The sequence below is a fragment of the Oncorhynchus clarkii genome, chromosome 9, assembly GCF_045791955.1.
Source record: "Oncorhynchus clarkii lewisi isolate Uvic-CL-2024 chromosome 9, UVic_Ocla_1.0, whole genome shotgun sequence".
Lineage (NCBI taxonomy): Eukaryota > Metazoa > Chordata > Actinopteri > Salmoniformes > Salmonidae > Oncorhynchus > Oncorhynchus clarkii.
In genome coordinates, this window is record NC_092155.1 from 7,635,644 (window position 1) to 7,651,593 (window position 15,950).

A 15,950-nucleotide genomic window follows, 5' to 3' on the forward strand; every position below is an offset into this window, starting at 1 on the left:
CATCTGTAACATGGGTAACATGGGTACCATGGGTAACATCTGTAACATGGGTAACATGGGTGACAGGGGTAACATGGGTAACATCTGTAACATGGGTAACATCCCAGGGTAACATCCCAGGACTGTCCCGGGGACACACTTCACATTTCCCACCCCAAAATATAAAATGACAAGACCTGGGAAATTACAACATTTCCCCCAATGTGACACTAATGCAATTCCACAATAGCACATTATCCCAGCAGGTTGTAGAAGCCTGTTTGTCTATTCACTTCACACTAAAGTCGCCATTGAATTCAAAAGCACACGTGACCCGAACGCAGTTTCAACACTGTTAAATAAACCATATATATATATTTTTTAAACTCAACGCCTATAAAATAACGTGTGTCTTTTTTTTTGGTAGCCACCAATGTTGACAGTCCTATGCATAATTCACTATGTTTTCTGACACAGACATGAAGTCGGGTTAAACAATTCATAGAGACATGAGGAAAAAGACTTCGTTATCATCCTGTCCCACTGAAACCCCCAGAAAAATCCTAACTTTATTCTGTATTTCATAGGTGGCATTATCAAAGCACATCTCTCCTTGTCAAAATACAGCTGTAACATTCCCGGCTTCTCTGCGCTCTGTCTCCTACTGCTGCTGGTATGAGAGCTTCGGTAGAAAATGTGTGATCAACAAACGGTATGACAGTAGAGATGGATATTTTATACAACAGAGTTGATCCCCACGTTAAGATACCTTGATGTTTAAACTATTTCCTCTCTCCGTCTCCCCGTTTATTCACGAGCTGATCTGCCGTCTGTAGAATCATCAGAGATGGTGACAAACATGGGAGATATCCTGTAATTCATTGAAGGATGTTATCTGGCAAAGCTTAGCAACTTTGGTCACTTGACTTTTGTTTGACTGCTGTTACAAAGAGACTATAGTCTATACTCCGGCTGCGCTCCGTGGGTCCTGTAAACGCTCCGTGTCGAGATAGTCTTACTGCTGAAATGCGCTGAGTTAATTGAGGAACATAATAGCGCTCTGAATTTATGAACAGCCTGTTTCGCAATTGACAACAATGTAACTGATCAAAGATAGTTACTCTATACTCACTAAAAATCAGTTTAATCTGAAATCTTTCCATAGTGGCGCAGCCAAGCTGACAAGGTGGAGCAGCCAACAAGGTGGAGCAGCCGACAAGGTGGAGCGGCCGACAAGGTGGAGCGGACAACAAGGTGGAGCAGCCAACAAGGTGGAGCGGCCGCCAAGGTGGAGCGGCCAACAAGGTGGAGCGGCCAACAAGGTAGAGCAGCCAACAAGGTGGAGCAGCCAACAAGGTGGAGCAGCCAAGCCGACAAGGTGGAGCAGCCAAGCCGACAAGGTGGAGCAACCAACAAGGTGGAGCAGCCAACAAGGTGGAGCAGCCAACAAGGTGGAGCAGCCAAGCTGACAAGGTGGAGCAGCCAAGCTGACAAGGTGGAGCAGCCAAGCCGACAAGGTGGAGCAGCCAACAAGGTGGAGCAGCCAACAAGGTGGAGCAGCCAAGCCGACAAGGTGGAGCAGCCAAGCCGACAAGGTGGAGCAGCCAAGCCGACAAGGTGGAGCAGCCGACAAGGTGGAGCAGCCGACAAGGTGGAGCAGCCAAGCCGACAAGGTGGAGCAGCCAAGCCGACAAAGTGTCACAGCCAAGCCAACAAGGTGACGCAGTGCCCCTCTTATTTGAGGAGAACTCTTGGTTTTAATTAAACACTTTAAATGTTTATGCTTCTGATTTTTGTGGTATTTCCTGGGACTCTCAGGATAAATATGAATTATTAATACACATTATTATACCCTACAATACACCTCAAACTGCTCATCTAGAAAAAAAGAGAGGACTGTACCGAAGATGCTTAAAAGAAACCAAGATATTACCACCAACCTGAAACTCCTCTGCTATCTTGGGCCCGTCCAAGAAGAGTCGTGTGCTGAGGCAGTCGACGGGACCGAAGCTACCTGTGAACTCCTTGTACTCCTGGAACACCTGAGAGAGAGAGAGAGAGAGAGAGAGAGAGAGAGAGAGAGAGGACAGAGAGAGGACAGAGAGAAAGACAGAGAGAGAACAGAGAGAAAGACAGAGAGAGAACAGAGAGAACAGAGAACAGAGAGAAAGACAGAGAGAACAGAGAGAAAGACAGAGAGAACAGAGTGAGAACAGAGAGAACAGAGAGAACAGAGAGAAAGACAGAGAGAACAGAGAGAGAACAGAGAGAGAACAGAGAGAACAGAGAGAGAACAGAGAGAGAACAGAGGGAGAACAGAGAGAGAACAGAGAGAACACAGAGAGAACAGAGAGAGAACAGAGAGAGAACAGAGAGAGAACAGAGAGAAAGACAGAGAGAGAACAGAGAGAAAGACAGAGTATAACATGAACATCTATTCTCACTACCATCCGTACCTGAGTCAAGAAATCAACAGAGTGTGTGTGTGTGTCAAATCAAATCTAGGGATGCCATCTGAGGACGTGGCTAGGGATGCCGTGTGTGTGTGTGTGTGTGTGTGTGTGTGTGTGTGTGTGTGTGTGTGTGTGTGTGTGTGTGTGTGTGTGTAAATATAAATATAAAATACCTTGGGATACATGGCCGCTGACATCACATCCTCCTCTGTGATGTCATCGCCGTGCAGCAAACGAAGCCCGGCCTCCAGGGCATCGAAGTCCAGGGGAGGCAGGGTGGCACCAGGACGCCCCTCGATACGGGGGAGGGATTTTAGAACCTGTGAGGGGGGGGGGGAGTGGGGCGGGGAGAGGGGAGACAGCCATCGTAAAAGACTTCATATTGGTCATCTTTTCTCTTTCGTCGAGTATTTCCTCATCTTCCTCATCTTCCTCATTCTGCTGCTGTCGTCTACAGTCTCAAGGACATTATGTCTCCTTTTCCTTGGTGGTGTTTTAAAAAAAAATAAAAAATCTCTGCAACAACGAAGAAGTGTTATAAATTGGACATGGTTGCCGTGCCAATGTTAATTAACTGACAGTAGGCCTCAAAAAAATGTGGAAAACAGAAAAAAGGAACATTCTATTGTGTTCCAGGAGTTCCACTCAAGTGTTCTAAGAACCTCTGCAGTTCCCCTGTGACGATTGGCCAGTACAGGACCACCCTTGTTGATAATTGGCTAATTCAATACGCACGCACACATACACCCATTCCTTTATAGGAAAGGACTCAGTTTCGTAGTTTCATACAGGACTCTCTCTCTCTCTCTCTCTCTCTCTCTCTCTCTCTCTCTCTCTCTCTCTCTCTCTCTCTCTCTCTCTCTCTCGTTTTCACTCTCACTCTCACTCTCACTCTCTATATGGTGAAATGAGAGAAGAAAAGATGAGAAGTGGGGATGGGAAACGGAGAGAGAGTGTTCCTTTCTCCTCATCGATCTACACACAATATCCCACAATGACATCACAATACCCCAATAAACCTTACTGCCCCTCCCCAATTTATTATATTCCCCTAACCTTACCGCCCCTCCCCAATTTATTATATAGCCCTAACCTTACCGCCCCTCCCCAATTTATTATATTCCCCTAACCTTACCGCCCCTCCCCAATTTATTATATTCCCCTAACCTTACCGCCCCTCCCCAATTTATTATATTCCCCTAACCTTACCGCCCCTCCCCAATTTATTATATTCCCCTAACCTTACCGCCCCTCCCCAATTTATTATATTCCCCTAACCTTACCGCCCCTCCCCAATTTATTATATTCCCCTAACCTTACCGCCCCTCCCCAATTTATTATATTCCCCTAACCTTACCGCCCCTCCCCAATTTATTATATTCCCCTAACCTTACCGCCCCTCCCCAATTTATTATATTCCCCTAACCTTACCGCCCCTCCCCAATTTATTATATTCCCCTAACCTTACCGCCCCTCCCCAATTTATTATATTCCCCTAACCTTACCGCCCCTCCCCAATTTATTATATTCCCCTAACCTTACCGCCCCTCCCCAATTTATTATATTCCCCTAACCTTACCGCCCCTCCCCAATTTATTATATTCCCCTAACCTTACCGCCCCTCCCCAATTTATTATATTCCCCTAACCTTACCGCCCCTCCCCAATTTATTATATTCCCCAAACCTTACCGCCCCTCCCCAATTTATTATATTCCCCTAACCTTACCGCCCCTCCCCAATTTATTATATTCCCCTAACCTTACCGCCCCTCCCCAATTTATTATATTCCCCTAACCTTACCGCCCCTCCCCAATTTATTATATTCCCCTAACCTTACCGCCCCTCCCCAATTTATTATATTCCCCTAACCTTACCGCCCCTCCCCAATTTATTATATTCCCCTAACCTTACCGCCCCTCCCCAATTTATTATATTCCCCTAACCTTACCGCCCCTCCCCAATTTATTATATTCCCCTAACCTTACCGCCCCTCCCCAATTTATTATATTCCCCTAACCTTACCGCCCCTCCCCAATTTATTATATTCCCCTAACCTTACCGCCCCTCCCCAATTTATTATATTCCCCTAACCTTACCGCCCCTCCCCAATTTATTATATTCCCCTAACCTTACCGCCCCTCCCTAATTGAAGTCAACTAACGGACAACAACACTAACCTTACCGCCCCTCCCTAATTGGAGTCAACTAACGGACAACAACACTAACCTTACCGCCCCTCCCCAATTGGAGTCAACTAACGGACAACAACACTAACCTTACCGCCCCTCCCTAATTGGAGTCAACTAACGGACAACAACACTAACCTTACCGCCCCTCCCCAATTGGAGTCAACTAACGGACAACAACACTAACCTTACCGCCCCTCCCCAATTGGAGTCAACTAACGGACAACAACACTAACCTTACCGCCCCTCCCCAATTGGAGTCAACTAACGGACAACAACACTAACCTTACCGCCCCTCCCCAATTGGAGTCAACTAACGGACAACAACACTAACCTTACCGCCCCTCCCTAATTGGAGTCAACTAACGGACAACAACACTAACCTTACCGCCCCTCCCTAATTGGAGTCAACTAACGGACAACAACACTAACCTTACCGCCCCTCCCTAATTGGAGTCAAGTAACGGACAACAACACTAACCTTACCGCCCCTCCCTAATTGAAGTCAACTAACGGACAACAACACTAACCTTACCGCCCCTCCCTAATTGAAGTCAACTAACGGACAACAACACTAACCTTACCGCCCCTCCCTAATTGGAGTCAAGTAACGGACAACAACACTAACCTTACCGCCCCTCCCTAATTGGAGTCAACTAACGGACAACAACACTAACCTTACCGCCCCTCCCTAATTGGAGTCAACTAACGGACAACAACACTAACCTTACCGCCCCTCCCTAATTGGAGTCAAGTAACGGACAACAACACTAACCTTACCGCCCCTCCCTAATTGGAGTCAACTAACGGACAACAACACTAACCTTACCGCCCCTCCCTAATTGGAGTCAACTAACGGACAACAACACTAACCTTACCGCCCCTCCCCAATTGGAGTCAACTAACGGACAACAACACTAACCTTACCGCCCCTCCCCAATTGGAGTCAACTAACGGACAACAACACTAACCTTACCGCCCCTCCCCAATTGGAGTCAACTAACGGACAACAACACTAACCTTACTGCCCCTCCCCAATTGGAGTCAACTAACGGACAACAACACTAACCTTACCGCCCCTCCCTAATTGGAGTCAACTAACGGACAACAACACTAACCTTACCGCCCCTCCCTAATTGGAGTCAACTAACGGACAACAACACTAACCTTACCGCCCCTCCCTAATTGGAGTCAACTAACGGACAACAACACTAACCTTACCGCCCCTCCCTAATTGGAGTCAAGTAACGGACAACAACACTAACCTTACCGCCCCTCCCTAATTGAAGTCAACTAACGGACAACAACACTAACCTTACCGCCCCTCCCTAATTGAAGTCAACTAACGGACAACAACACTAACCTTACCGCCCCTCCCTAATTGGAGTCAAGTAACGGACAACAACACTAACCTTACCGCCCCTCCCTAATTGGAGTCAACTAACGGACAACAACACTAACCTTACCGCCCCTCCCTAATTGGAGTCAACTAACGGACAACAACACTAACCTTACCGCCCCTCCCTAATTGGAGTCAAGTAACGGACAACAACACTAACCTTACCGCCCCTCCCTAATTGAAGTCAACTAACGGACAACAACACTAACCTTACCGCCCCTCCCTAATTTAAGTCAACTAACGGACAACAACACTAACCTTACCGCCCCTCCCTAATTGGAGTCAAGTAACGGACAACAACACTAACCTTACCGCCCCTCCCTAATTGGAGTCAAGTAACGGACAACAACACTAACCTTACCGCCCCTCCCTAATTGGAGTCAACTAACGGACAACAACACCAAGGCTTCTACTTCCAGCGTATACATTCTATAGACATTTTATGGACACAATCTATTTTACGATAGTCATCCTTTGCTTGTTTTTAGTCCCATCCTTCAGATACCCTCACCTTCTCCCATCTATCTCTGAACACAATCCAGTTATGATTTCTATTTGTCAATAGATATATTTTTTGAACTGTTCGGTTTCCCACAAGTTATACATTTTACAGACAAGGTGTATTTTTTAGTTATCTTGTTATTAGTTCTACCTTTCAGCTCCAATCAACCCTGAGGTGTGGTGTTTAGTTATCTTGTTATTAGTTCTACCTTTCAGCTCCAATCAACCCTGAGGTGTGGTGTTTAGTTATCTTGTTATTAGTTCTACCTTTCAGCTCCAATCAACCCTGAGGTGTGGTGTTTAGTTATCTTGTTATTAGTTCTACCTTTCAGCTCCAATCAACCCTGAGGTGTGGTGTTTAGTTATCTTGTTATTAGTTCTACCTTTCAGCTCCAATCAACCCTGAGGTGTGGTGTTTAGTTATCTTGTTATTAGTTCTACCTTTCAGCTCCAAACAACCCTGAGGTGTGGTGTTTTCACAAAAGTTCTGAAACTTTCGATTCTCATAGTTACTAAAGATTGTAAATGAATGATAAATACGTTTTTTTTTTTTGCTAAGGGTATTACTGATTGATTGACTTTTCAGATATGCAGAGTTATCTCCAGGTAAATGTTGTAATTCTTCAGCCGTTCCTGAACCTGCGACCAAAAACAAGCTACATATGGAGAGTACCAAAACAAATGATCTAATGACTCTGTCTCTTCACAGCAAAATCTGCAGAGCTGGGATGATTGAATCTCCCATATATATATATAACATTCTATTCGTTGCAAGAATTTTGTTTTCATAAATTAAATTGAAAAACTCTTAAGTTTTGGATCTGTTGTCGTTCAGTTCATTAAAATCTAAAACCCAATCTGTATGGCACAGCTGTCAATTTGGTGGTCCTTAAATGAAGCTGGTATACTTTATAATTCATCCTAATTTTCTTTAACCATTTTTGGCCTTTAATACGGGGCCGACAAGCAGGTTCCTTCTTTTCTCCGCCTTTCCACCTGACTCATCCATTTTTCTGGTAATTCTGTATTTAGTTGGTTGCCGCACCATAGGTGATATTCCACCTGCCTGGTTGGTTTGTTCCATCCTGCCTGGTTGGTTTGTTCCCTCCTGCCTGGTTGGTTTGTTCCATCCTGCCTGGTTGGTTTGTTCCATCCTGCCTGGTTGGTTTGTTCCATCCTGTCTGGTTGGTTTGTTCAATCCTGCCTGGTTGGTTTGCTCCATCCTGCCTGGTTGGTTTGTTCCATCCTGCCTGGTTGGTTTGTTCCACCTGCCTGGTTGGTTGGTTTGTTCCATCCTGCCTGGTTGGTTTGTTCCATCCTGCCTGGTTGGTTTGTTCCATCCTGCCTGGTTGGTTTGTTCCATCCTGCCTGGTTGGTTTGTTCCATCCTGCCTGGTTGGTTTGTTCCATCCTGCCTGGTTGGTTTGCTCCATCCTGCCTGGTTGGTTTGCTCCATCCTGCCTGGTTGGTTTGTTCCATCCTGCCTGGTTGGTTTGTTCCATCCTGCCTGGTTGGTTTGTTCCATCCTGCCTGGTTGGTTTGTTCCATCCTGCCTGGTTGGTTTGCTCCATCCTGCCTGGTTGGTTTGTTCCATCCTGCCTGGTTGGTTTGCTCCATCCTGCCTGGTTGGTTTGCTCCATCCTGCCTGGTTGGTTTGCTCCAACCTGCCCGGTAGCTTTGATCCATCCTGCCTGGTAGCTTTGCTCCATCCTGCCTGGTAGCTTTGCTCCATCCTGCCTTGTAGCTTTGCTCCATCCTGCCTGGTAGCTTTGCTCCATCCTGCCTGGTAGCTTTGCTCCATCCTCCTGGTTGGCTACTCTGGTTATTTTGCTCTCATCAACCTCTGTTAGAGGAGCATGCTGCCTCTCTCTGCACCATAGGTGATATTCCACCCAAACTCTGTTCGCCATAGTCTCTCCAACCCTGTTCCTGCAGCTACCCGCTTCTTCATTTGGGAGATCAAGTGAAATATTTTCGGGAACATCAATAGTAACATGTTTTCACAATAAAACATGTTTAATTAAAGTTTTGACAGCCCTTCTCTGTGTTCTGGAGAAAGGAATGAAGGAGAGAGAGGAGGAGATGGAAACACACGGTAGTGAGATATTCTGTAGTTAATGTTAATGTTTGAATCATGTCTGTGAGTATAACATAACTTATGTAGCAGGAAAAACCCTGAGTGCTAACCGTTCAGATTTTTTTTTTTAGGTCTCTGTCTGTTCAGTGAGTCTCATTGGAAAACTATATTTCTTAGGAACTTGTTTTCAGTTCCTACCGCTTCCACTGGATGTCACCAGTCTTTGGAATTTGGTTGAGGTTATTAATTTGTGCAATGAAGAAGTCTGGCCATCTAGGAACTGCGTAACACTGTTGAGAGTTGCGCAAGACTTGAAAAGTAGCTTGGTTTGTTGTCTTCCTGTACTGCACACAGATAGACCCGTCTTCAATTTGATCAATTATTAACGTTTAAAAATACCTAAAGTTGTATTACAAAGTACTTTGAAATGTTTTGTCAAAGTTTACAGGCAACGTTTGAAATATTTTGTAGTGACGTTGCGCAATTTGGAAGCTGTTTTTTTCTGGATCAAACGTGCCAAATAAATTGACAGTTTGGATATATATGGACGGAATTAATCGAGCAAAAGGACCAATTGTGATGTTTATGGGACATATTGGAGTGCCAACAAAAGAAGCTCGTCAAAGGTAAGGCATGTTTTATATTTTATTTCTGCATTTTGTGTAGCGCCTGCAGGGTTGAAATATGTACTCTCTTTGTTTACTGTTGTGCTATCATCAGATAAAAGCTTGTTATGCTTTAGCCGAAAAGCCTTTTTAGAATCTGACATGTTGGCTGGATTCACAACGAGTGTAGCTTTAATTTAGTATCTTACATGTGTGATTTAATGAAAGTTAGATTTTTTTATAATTTTATTTGAATTTGCTGCGCTGCATTTTCCCTGGCTTTTGGCCAAGTGAGACGCTAGCATCCCCTATACCATAAGAAGTTAAAGGGATATCAACCATATTCCTTTCCCTATGGCTTCCACATGATGTGAACAGTATTTAGACATAGTTTCAGCCTTTTATTCTGAAAAAATGAGCGAGAACGATCACTTCGCTACAGTGGATGGCTGAGTGCCAGCAGAGTTTTGCATGCGCAACAGCTTGGAGCAGATAATTTCTCTCTCTCTCCTATTGAAAAAGCTACCGTCCGGTTGAAATATTATCGATTATGTATTGTAAAAACAACCTGAGGATTGATTATAAAAAACGTTTGACATGTTTCTATGAACTTTACGGATACTATTTGGGATTTTCGTCTGCCCCTTCGTGACCGCTCGAGCCTGTGGATTACTGAACAAAACGCTCCAAACAAATGGAGGTATATTGGATATAAAAATAATCTTTATGGAACAAAAGGAACATTTATTGTGTAACTGGGAGTCTCGTGAGTGCAAACATCCAAAGATCATCAAAGGTAAGCGATTCATTTTATTGCTTTTCTGACTTTCGTGACCAATCTACTTTGCTGCTAGCTGTTTGTAAGGTTTTGTCTGCTGAGAGAGATTTCCTCACATAAACGCTTGGTTTGCTTTCACTGTAAATATTTTTTGAAATCTGACACGCCTGATGGAATAACAACAAGCTAAGATGTGTTTTGCTATATTGCACTTGTGATTTCATGAAATTAAATATTTTTAGTAATTTCATTTGAATTTGGAGCTCTGCAATTCAGCGGATGTTGACGATAATGGGATGGGTGCGCCAAGAATTAAAGGAATGAAGGAGAGAGAGGAGGAGATGGAAACACAGTACTGAGATATTCTGTAGTTAAAAAGGAATGAAGGAGAGAGAGGAGGAGATGGAAACACAGTACTGAGATATTCTGTAGTTAAAAAGGAATGAAGGAGAGAGAGGAGGAGATGGAAACACACGGTAATGAGATATTCTGTAGTTAAAGGAATGAGTCAACCTATAAACGAACTCTGTAAGCCTCCACAATCAATGAACCAACAATATGGCCTAGGGCTTTACGTTGTCTCCCAGACTCATGGATAGAAAGTTTGGAGCGTAGCGTCAGGTAACTAGTCCATCCAGTATGCATAATAATACAATCAGCACTTAAAGGCCAGACCAATTATGTACCAAAAAAACTCTTTAATCAGTTTTGTTTGATATTTTTCAGCCGTGCGTAATATGCCGTAGGCTATGTATTGAATAATGGCACAATCATTATTTTAATGATGAGAATTTGTTCTTTAAACTGACTTGCCTAGTTAAATAAAGGTTAAACAATTTTTTTTTTATAGAAAACATTTAAATGCATAAGCTCTAATATGCATATGGCTGTTTTGTATTAATCATCACCAGCAGTCCAGTTCATTGTCTGAAGACGTTGAAACAACATCCACAACGACCATGTTTTCCACATCAGTTTCAACCTGCTGTTGGGAACTTCTTTCTTCAAATTGATCAATCACAGGGAGGAGAAGTGTAAAAGCAGGATACTATTTCAATGATACGTTTTTTTTTTGTGTGGTGATTAATCGATTACATTGATGTCAGAGTGGTTAGAAGGACAATAGAGCCCTGATGGCCGTTAAAGCCCTGAGTTCCAGGCCATTAGGACCTGATGGTCGTTAGAGCCCTGAGTTCCAGGCCATTAGGACCTGATGGTCGTTAGAGCCCTGAGTACCAGGCCATTAGGACCTGGTGGTCATTAGAGCCCTGAGTACCAGACCATTAGGACCTGGTGGTCGTTAGAGCCCTGAGTACCAGGCCATTAGGACCTGGTGGTCGTTAGAGCCCTGAGTACCGTTTGGTGATAATACAGTCACTGCAAAAAAGCTCTGTGTGTGAAGACTGAAAAGACAGAAAAGATTTGTCATGGGTCCTCAGATACTCAAAAAGTTCTACAGCTGCACCATCGAGAGCATTCTTACCGGTTGCATCACCGCCTGATATGGCAACCACTAAGCATCTAAGGCGGTCTCTCTACAGGGAGTAGTGCGTACGTCCCAGTAAATAACTGGGGCCAAGCTTCCTGTCATCCGGGACCTATATAATAGGCGGTGTCAGAGGAAGGCACAAAAAATTGTCAGAGACTCCAGTCAACCAAGTTATAGACTGTTTTCTCTGTTACCGCACGGCAAGCGGTACCGGAGCACCAAGTCTAGGACCAAAAGGCTCCTTAACAGCTTCTACCCCCCAAGCCGTAAGACTTCTGAACAATTAATCAATCTGTACCCCCTGTATATAGTCTCCACATTGACTCAGTGCCAGTTCCCCCTGTATATAGCCTCCACATTGTCTCTGTACCGGTACCCCCTGTATATAGCCTCCACATTGATTCTGTACCGGTACCCCCTGTATATAGCCTCCACATTGACTCTGTACCGGTAACCCCTGAATCTAGTCTCCACATTGACTCTGTACCAGTACCCCCTGTATATAGCCTCCACATTGACTCTGTACCGGTACCCCCTGTATATAGCCTCCACATTGACTCTGTACCCCCTGTATATAGCCTCCACATTGACTCTGTACCGGTACCCCCTGTATATAGCCTCCACATTGTCTCTGTACCGGTACCCCCTGTATATAGCCTCCACATTGTCTCTGTACCGGTACCCTCTGTATATAGCCTCCACATTGACTCTGTACCGGTACCCCCTGTATATAGCCTCCACATTGACTCTGTACCCCTGTATATAGCCTCCACATTGACTCTGTACCCCCTGTATATAGCCTCCACATTGACTCTGTACCGGTACCCCCTGTATATAGCCTCCGCATTGTCTCTGTACCGGTACCCCCTGTATATAGCCTCCACATTGTCTCTGTACCGGTACCCTCTGTATATAGCCTCCACATTGACTCTGTACCGGTACCCCCTGTATATAGCCTCCACATTGACTCTGTAACGGTACCCCCTGTATATAGCCTCCACATTGACTCTGTACCGTAACACCCTGTATATAGCCTCCTCATTGACTCTGTACCGTAACACCCTGTATATAGTCTCCACATTGACTGTACCGGTACCCCCTGTATATAGCCTCCACATTGACTCTGTACCCCCTGTATATAGCCTCCACATTGACTCTGTACCGGTACCCCCTGTATATAGCCTCCACATTGACTCTGTAACGGTACCCCCTGTATATAGCCTCCACATTGACTCTGTACCGTAACACCCTGTATATAGCCTCCACATTGACTCTGTACCGTAACACCCTGTATATAGCCTCCTCATTGACTCTGTACCGTAACACCCTGTATATAGTCTCCACATTGACTGTACCGGTACCCCCTGTATATAGCTTCCACATTGACTCTGTACCCCCTGTATATAGCCTCCACATTGACTCTGTACCGGTACTCCCTGTATATAGCCTCCACATTGACTCTGTAACGGTACCCCCTGTATATAGCCTCCACATTGACTCTGTACCGTAACACCCTGTATATAGCCTCCTCATTGACTCTGTACCGTAACACCCTGTATATAGTCTCCACATTGACTGTACCGGTACCCCCTGTATATAGCCTCCACATTGACTCTGTACCCCCTGTATATAGCCTCAACATTGACTCTGTACCGGTACCCCTTGTATATAGCCTCCACATTGACTCTGTAACGGTACCCCCTGTATATAGCCTCCACATTGACTCTGTACCGTAACACCCTGTATATAGCCTCCTCATTGACTCTGTACCGGTACCCCCTGTATATAGCCTCCACATTGACTCTGTACCGGTACCCCCTGTATATAGCCTCCACATTGACTCTGTACCGTAACACCCTGTATATAGCCTCCACATTGACTCTGTACCGTAACACCCTGTATATAGCCTCCACATTGACTCTGTACCGTAACACCCTGTATATAGCCTCCACATTGACTCTGTACCGTAATACCCTGTATATAGTCTCCACATTGACTGTACCGGTACCCCCTGTATATAGCCTCCACATTGACTCTGTACCCCCTGTATATAGCCTCAACATTGACTCTGTACCGGTACCCCCTGTATATAGCCTCCACATTGACTCTGTAACGGTACCCCCTGTATATAGCCTCCACATTGACTCTGTACCGTAACACCCTGTATATAGCCTCCTCATTGACTCTGTACCGGTACCCCTGTATATAGCCTCCACATTGACTCTGTACCGGTACCCCCTGTATATAGCCTCCACATTGACTCTGTACCGTAACACCCTGTATATAGCCTCCACATTGACTCTGTACCGTAACACCCTGTATATAGCCTCCACATTGACTCTGTACCGTAACACCCTGTATATAGCCTCCACATTGACTCTGTACCGTAATACCCTGTATATAGCCTCCACATTGACTCTGTACCGTAACACCCTGTATATAGCCTCCACATTGACTCTGTACCGTAACACCCTGTATATAGACTCCACATTGATATTTTATTGTGTTACTTTTTTATGCTTTCCTACTTTAGTTTATTTGGTAAATATTTTCTTAGGGACAGGTTCTATTTTCCTGAATTTCCTGACTGACGTGCCCCCAAGTAAGCTGTCTCTTACTCATTCCCAGAAGCCAGGATATATATATATATATATAATTGGTAGCATTGGATAGAAAACACTTTGAAGTTTCTAGAAATGTTAAAATAATGTCTGAGACTATAACACAATTGTTATCGCATGTGCAAATCCAAAGATCAACCAACCAGAATTATTTTATATTTTTTAGCTCTTATAATGGAAAGCTATGGGTCCTATGTAATTCCAGTTTCCAGATTGCAATTCCTATGGCTTCCACATAGATTTCAACAGTCTTTGTTCATTGCTTCAGGCTCATTTCTTCAAAAACCAGCAAGAATTTGAAGTTTGAAACAAAATAATTTGAAGTTTGAAACAAAATAATTTGAAGTTTGAAACAAAATAATTTTTTTCTTTCATTTTTAGTTGGTTGCTGCAACATAGGTGATATTCCACCTGCCTGGTTGGTTTGCTCCATCCTGCCTGGTTGGTTTGCTCCATCCTGCCTGGTTGGTTTGTTCCATCCTGCCTGGTTGGTTTGTTCCATCCTGCCTGGTTGGTTTGTTCCATCCTGCCTGGTTGGTTTGTTCCATCCTGTCTGGTTGGTTTGTTCCATCCTGCCTGGTTGGTTTGTTCCATCCTGCCTGGTTGGTTTGTTCCATCCTGCCTGGTTGGTTTGTTCCATCATGCTTGGTTGGTTTGTTCCATCCTGCCTGGTTGGTTTGCTCCATCCTGTCTGGTTGGTTTGTTCCATCCTGCCTGGTAGCTTTGTTCCATCCTGCCTGGTTGGTTTGTTCCATCCTGCCTGGTAGCTTTGCTCCATCCTGCCTGGTTGGTTTGCTCCATCCTGCCTGGTTTGTTTGCTCCATCCTGCCTGGTTGGTTTGTTCCATCCTGCCTGGTTGGTTTGTTCCATCCTGCCTGGTTGGTTTGTTCCATCCTGCCTGGTTGGTTTGTTCCATCCTGCCTGGTTGGTTTGTTCCATCCTGCCTGGTTGGTTTGTTCCATCCTGCCTGGTTGGTTTGTTCCATCCTGCCTGGTTGGTTTGTTCCACCTGCCTGGTTGGTTTGTTCCATCCTGCCTGGTTTGTTTGTTCCATCCTGCCTGGTTGGTTTGTTCCATCCTGCCTGGTTGGTTTGTTCCATCCTGCCTGGTTAGTTTGTTCCATCCTGTCTGGTTGGTTTGTTCCACCCTGCCTGGTTGGTTTGTTCCATCCTGCCTGGTTGGTTTGTTCCATCCTGCCTGGTTGGTTTGCTCCACCCTGCCTGGTTGGTTTGTTCCATCCTGCCTGGTTGGTTTGTTCCACCCTGCCTGGTTGGTTTGTTCCATCCTGCCTGGTTGGTTTGTTCCATCCTGCCTGGTTGGTTTGCTCCATCCTCCTGGTTGGCTACTCTGGTTATTTTGCTCTCATCAACCTCTGTTAGAGGAGCATGCTGCCTCTCTCTGCACCATAGGTGATATTCCACCCAAACTCTGTTCGCCATAGTCTCTCCAACCCTGTTCCTGCAGCTACCCGCTTCTTCATTTGGGAGATCAAGTGAAATCTTTTCGGGAACATCAATAGTAACATGTTTTCACAACAAAACATGTTTAATTAAAGTTTAGCAAAAGAATTTGAAGTTTTTGTAGGAAGAGTCCCGGTACAGTCTGTTTGCCACGAAGAGGACGTGTGCTTAAAATGTTTTCTTTTTCATTAAACATACTTCTATTAATAAACATGTATTCTAGTTTATTTACAGTTTAGGGTACCTGAGGATTAAATAGAAACGTAGTTTGACTTGTTTGAACAAAAGTTTAGAGGTAGTTTTTAGAACTCCTTTGTCTGCATGTTGAACGAGTGGATTACTGAAGATCGATGGCGCCAACTAAACAGACTTTTTGGGATATAAAGAAGGATTTTATCTAACG

The 15,950-nt window shown here is 44.7% G+C and overlaps 1 protein-coding gene across 1 annotated transcript in view; it reads right to left on the reverse strand.

Annotated features, from left to right (window-relative positions):
* Positions 1–15,950, reverse strand: part of LOC139415808 (pyruvate carboxylase, mitochondrial-like) — a 403,045-nt gene that overhangs the window by 10,543 nt on the left and 376,552 nt on the right. The window contains exons 25-26 of the mRNA XM_071163915.1: positions 2,606–2,752; positions 1,920–2,021 (exon numbers count right to left, since the gene is read on the reverse strand). Of these exons, the coding sequence (XP_071020016.1) occupies positions 1,920–2,021; positions 2,606–2,752 (249 nt within the window). The remainder of the gene's footprint in view (positions 1–1,919; positions 2,022–2,605; positions 2,753–15,950) is intronic.